The sequence below is a fragment of the Nestor notabilis genome, unplaced genomic scaffold (assembly GCF_000696875.1).
Source record: "Nestor notabilis isolate BGI_N333 unplaced genomic scaffold, ASM69687v1 scaffold21330, whole genome shotgun sequence".
Classification (NCBI taxonomy): Eukaryota; Metazoa; Chordata; class Aves; order Psittaciformes; family Psittacidae; genus Nestor; species Nestor notabilis.
In genome coordinates, this window is record NW_009912746.1 from 20,475 (window position 1) to 26,088 (window position 5,614).

At 37.3% G+C, this 5,614-nt stretch overlaps 1 protein-coding gene across 1 annotated transcript in view; it reads left to right on the plus strand.

The window, feature by feature from the left end:
• The first annotated feature begins 631 nt into the window (after nt 1-631).
• Nucleotides 632-5,614, plus strand: part of GNB1 (guanine nucleotide binding protein (G protein), beta polypeptide 1) — a 16,581-nt gene continuing 11,598 nt past the window's right edge. The window contains exons 1-3 of the mRNA XM_010021171.1: nt 632-712; nt 4,558-4,665; nt 5,324-5,362. Coding sequence (XP_010019473.1) covers nt 4,609-4,665; nt 5,324-5,362 — 96 coding nt within the window. The 5' untranslated portion in view covers nt 632-712; nt 4,558-4,608. The remainder of the gene's footprint in view (nt 713-4,557; nt 4,666-5,323; nt 5,363-5,614) is intronic.

Consider the following 5,614-nt stretch of genomic DNA (forward strand, 5'->3'; position numbering starts at 1 on the left):
GGACTTAATTGGATAAACAATTTGAGCTCTGGAAAGGACATTAGAGTTCTAATAATGAAATGAGTGAATTCTTCCTTAGCCTTTGAATTATCACTGTATTTTGCATAGTGAGCTTTACATTTAAAGTGAATTATTATACTGGGACCTTATGTCTATATCCATTTGCAGGAAGCCTGTGGGAGTTATTTAGATTTCATATGGCTTTCTATTCAGTGCAAAGATTGTTCAACATAATTGAGTGCCTGGACATAGATAACTTTCCTTTTACATAGGAATGTAGGTCATGTACCTTAGAGAAAAACAAACCCAGAAGTTGTTAATTTGAGATGAGTGACCTGATAAATCCTTTTGAAATAGCCAAATTGTAAAGTTTGATCTTCTATTGAAAGGTGAAGTCAATTCTTGATTGGAAACAGAGGAACAAAGGGACTCTTCTAAGGGTAACTTCTAAAAAGAGATTAGAGACTTGAGTCGTGTGGTATAGTGAAGAACAGTGAACTACCTTGCAAGTATGCATCTTCTTGTCTCTAGCAAGAAGAGAATTATCTCTGAGGTATACTTGTCAACAAGATTAGCAGGAATTAGGCTTAGAGCAGAGACACTTAAGCACTTCAGCCTCTGGAAAGGTCTTGAGTGGGTTCGGCAAAGTGAGTGTGTTATTCTTGAGAAGCCTGCCTTCAAGAACACATTAACTTACTCAAAAGAAAGGTAAGTATAAGTTTGACTGCTACCTATTTCTTCACAGCTATGGTGATAATTTGGATAAAAGGAGTGTGGAATTTGAATAGTGCATGAGGTTTGTTTGATTTAGAAATTTGGTAACATCTTTCAAAAACCCAGAAATAGAAGTATCAGCCCTATCAAGCTTACAGTTTCTTCTAAAAACTTCTTTTAAGATGGGGTTAAGTGCCTTTAAACATGCCAAGAAACAAAAATGTGTTATTTCATGATAATTGCACTAGCTTGTAATGAGCATAGATCATATATTGAACAGTCTCTGCTTGTTATGTCTAAGAATAAATCTGTATAAATATTTCTCATGTACTGAGAATGAGAATAGATAAAACCATTTTGTTTGCCCATACATTTTCCTGACCTTACCTGTTGTTCTTGCCCTTTTAAAGTTGTTTTTGTTTGTTTTTGTTTTTTAATGCTAGACACTAGTAAACTCTACTGATTTACAGTAATCAATACACAAGAGGATGGAGCTCTTTATTTCCCCACAGATTTCATATTTCTGACATAAATTTAATTACCTAAGACTTAGTGTAAAAGAAATAGAGGAATAGCCAAGCTGGTGGCTGGTTGTCCCATAAATTTTAGTCTGCTTCAGAGAACTCCTATATTTTAGTGCTCTTGGCTTCATTAGGATTTTCGTTTCCTGAGTGCTAGTGAGTTCAGTCATGTTGGCAGGAATTGGAACTTCCTGTTGATGTTGAAACAACAAAGACTACAAAGGGAACGTGGAAATGTGGCTTAAACAATTCCATTGGATGCTGTCAGAAACACAGTTTGGAGTTGCTTGGAATGCAGGGCTTAACTTGTAACTCTAAAAGTACCTAACTTCAAGATGTGAATTTATGTGGATCTATGGTGTTGCAGATGGGGAAGACATCAAGGGGTGTATGCATTCAGCTACTAGTTGTCATGCAGTGAATATTGAAACGTGAGTCCTGCTTAGCAAGTAACTGAAGGTCAAGATCCATAGGTGCTGCTTGTAACAACAGTAGTTAAGTTCCTTAAACTCCTCACTGCCCATGATAATGGAGATGGTATCTTGCGTGTAGGTGTAAAGGTTTCTGTAGTGTTGATAAACAATTTTGAAGTTACTCATTAAAAGGAAGCTTTCCTTAAAGCATTAGGGAGAGACTGTCTTGACACGGAGTTCACAAATAGAGCATTTTAGGAGCTTAGTTGTACACTAGGTAAGGCTGGGTCATTTGCAATAGTATCCTTAAGTGCATGCTATATTAAGCAATAAGGCCCAAGCATGAAATAAGCTTCTATGATTTGTTTTGAACTCTGTGTGTGCAAATAATCCAGAATGAAACTACAGGGTCTGGTTTCTGTGAGGTGGACTTATTCGCTGTAACTTTTTCCCCTAGGATTAGTGTTCATCTCATTAGGCCTCTTCTGTTCCATATAAAGAATTATTGTTTCATTTATGTGCGAGAGAATTCTGTTGCATAGCACATAGATTCTGGCAGAAATAAATTGGCACTATTTTAAGCAGTATTACAGGAGAACATGTCTGCTTTGACATTAGATTATTCATCCTATTATATTTTTAAATAAAGCTGCATGCAAATCTTCAGTGTAGTTACCTGTATCTCTGCAGCTGGAATTTTGGTGTCCTAAATCTTGATCCTAATCCCATCATTGAGTTGCTGTGACCTTGAGCAGAACACTTAAGTTTTGGATCATGATTTCTTTCTCTGAAATAGGAATGATACCATCTCTGAATTCTTTGTACTCTGCCTGGAGAGGTTGGTATTTGCTCAGTGGGAAATGGGCTTACATATTAACTTGGAGAATGGCAGAAGCAAAAATGATTATTTAAAAGCTGAAAGATCTGAAAAATTTCAGTTTATTCGTAATAAGTCTTCAGAGTTTCTTAATTCATGACAAGATGAGCACATGTTATTTCACAATGCGTGTGATCTACACAGGAGCTCTAGGCAGTGATGACTGCATGTTAAAAACTGTAGGGAGGCCCAGCCACAGTCTGTTTTGTCTTAGATGCAGAGTGAACAACACATCTTGAGAAACAGAAGAGCATTCAAAAGAAAAGAAGGTGGTTATAGGATAATAAAACACTCTTGATGGGTTTTGTCTTAACTGGATTTGGACTGAGCTGAACAAGCAATCTTAAAGGGGCTTAAAGATGACCCTGGCACCAGAAGAGAGAAGAGACCTAGTTTCACAATGAAGTGAAAGGGCTTTGAAGCTGTGTGGATGTAGGGTTTGAACCAGGAGCTAACTAAAACTCCTTTTCTAAACTATTGTGGGTTTCAGAGAAGAGTATAAATTCATAAATGATGATATGGCAAGATCTGACATTTGTTCCTTGAGGTCTTTAGTTTGCAATACTAGCTACTATGAAGAGACCTGAGTAGTCTGGTTATGTGGGATAGCAATATTTAGGGAATGTTTAGTCAGTCTTTTGAAACTTCTTTAGATAGCAGTGCTTGCTCTATTGCTTTAATTTGCCTTCACAGTATGCTTCTTGTTACTATGAGTGGATAAAAATGTGGAAATTATCCTCCTCTTTCTCCTTGGGAAGGGCTTTAGGAAAAAAAAAAACAACAAAAACATGCATGCCTGCGAAGATAAATAAGCTGATTAAATCTTAACAGAGTAATATGTAAAGCTGCTGGCAAAGCATTTGCTTTAATAGTAAAGGGTCAATTCTGGCTAATAAAATGTTCTAAGCACACACTACCAGTGTTTGTTTATAAACTCCAGGTGCTCTGTGTAGCATTTGAAAATGGAACCAATTATCTTGATCTGCAATAAAAGATAAACTTCATCAGCATGTTATATATCAAGCTGCACATATTTTAAAACAAAGTTTAAGAGCAGCTGAGTTTTAAGCATGCAGTGCTAGTGAAAATGGCAACAACATCTTTCTGGAACAGTGATTTTCAAAGGTAAGTTGTATGCTTAATGGAATCTGTATGCTGATTATATTGGAAAACAGTTCAATAGTTGAGGAACTCCTACAGGCAGTAGTAGAGGGTGTTCAGTGGTAGGTGTGTTCTGTTGAGCCACTATCTTGTTGACTGCAGAGTACAGCAAACAGAGGGATATGTGTTAGTAATTTGGTCCTTATCAGTGCTAGGAAAATTAGAGTCTTAGAGGGGGAAAATGTCTCTTGGCAGCAGTTTCTCAAGCTCCTCTCCTCAACATTCAAAAAAATACTAGTTCCATTCTGACAACACATTACTATTGGAATCCATTCTGTAAGTCTCAGGGAGACATTTTAGCAATTAACATGCAAAATCCTGAACGACATTTGTGAGTGATCCTTCTACCCAGATCTTAGAACAACATTTCTCACAACCCCTGTGTTACAGAAACCATTCATAATGGTTCTTCCTACAGCATTTTGCAAGTGATTGTGTCAGTCTGTAAATACTTAAGGGGTTTGTTCTTTGATAAGAGAATTTCTTACTCTATTCTTAAGACCTACAGAGAAGTTCTGAATTTCGTGTCTAACATTACTGTTATCTGCTGATTCACTCTAGGGAAATTTGAGTTTATACAAAACTGAATCAGAAAAACACTAACGAAAAAAATGCAAATAGGAGCCCTGGAGGGAAGGAGTAAGTCCAAATTATATCTTGTTTACTGTGCTGGCAAAAAGCAAAGCACATTCAAGTGTGGTAACACCTTATTCTGAAGAGATTTCAGAGAAATTTTTTCACCTGTATTCTAGTACTTGTAAAGCAATCTGCCTTTTGTTCCCAAGAGCTGCTTGATGTGGTTAAAAGGACTCAGTAATTTCAAGCTCTGATTTATACTAATTCGCATTATCACCACTTGTCTGTCTTTCAGATTTCTGGTTGTTTCAGAGGTGGCAGTGAGGCACACCATTAGCACAGGAAAATGAGTGAGCTTGACCAGTTACGCCAGGAGGCTGAGCAACTGAAAAACCAAATCAGAGTATGTATTGTATCTGTGGACCTGGAAGCCACAGTACAGATGAATGGTCATTTGTGTGGCTTGAGAACAGAGATGGACAGAAATGATGCATTAAGTTACATGTTTTCACAATGTCAAAGTTAACGTGGATTTTTAGAAAGGGCAAGCACATGTGACTGCTTTAGGAAATCACTTTTCAATCTTTTAATATTGCTTAAAAAAGAGTAGTTACACAAATAATGGACAAAATGGATTAGATCAAAATGAATGTTTACTGAAGTGTTTCTGAGCCAGACCATAACCCATGTTAAGTGATCTCCTGCTTAAAATAAGGTGTCAGCAATGAGATTTGTCCAGTTAAGTCTCAAAAACCTCCAAGGATGGAGACTGCACAGCCTGTCTGGACACGCAGTTCCATTGCTTGACTGTCTTCATGGTGAAAGTCATTACCATTTTCTCAAAAGAAGAACGTTTGGAAGTTAAATGCTCAATATATACTCTGTGTTTTAACAGCAGGCAGCATTTTATGTTCGTGATGCAGTTAGGGTGGGTCCTCTTAGGATGCCAAGCAGAAATGCTTTCTGAGCCTTGTTTTGAGGGTGCTGGATCAACTTGACAAAACAGATAAGGAAATGTAGGGAACTTCTGATTTCTCTGTTGTTTTTTGTTCCTGTTGCAGGATGCTAGGAAAGCATGTGCGGATGCCACCCTGGCTCAGGTAAGCATTTAAGAGTTTAATATGAATTATCCTTTATCCAATTTTTTAATTTTGCCTTTAGGTCATTCCTTCTAGAGATAAGTATGTTGTTCGTGTTTGTCCAGCTTGAGCAGTAGTTTCTTTAAGAATTGTTCTGCTACAGAGATGGTAGTAGTACAGTCTTGTTACCATTATAGTCTGAACCATAATACCTGCTGAGATTAACCTACTTAGTAATTTCCACACAATGCTGCACTCCTGTCTCAACTGCTG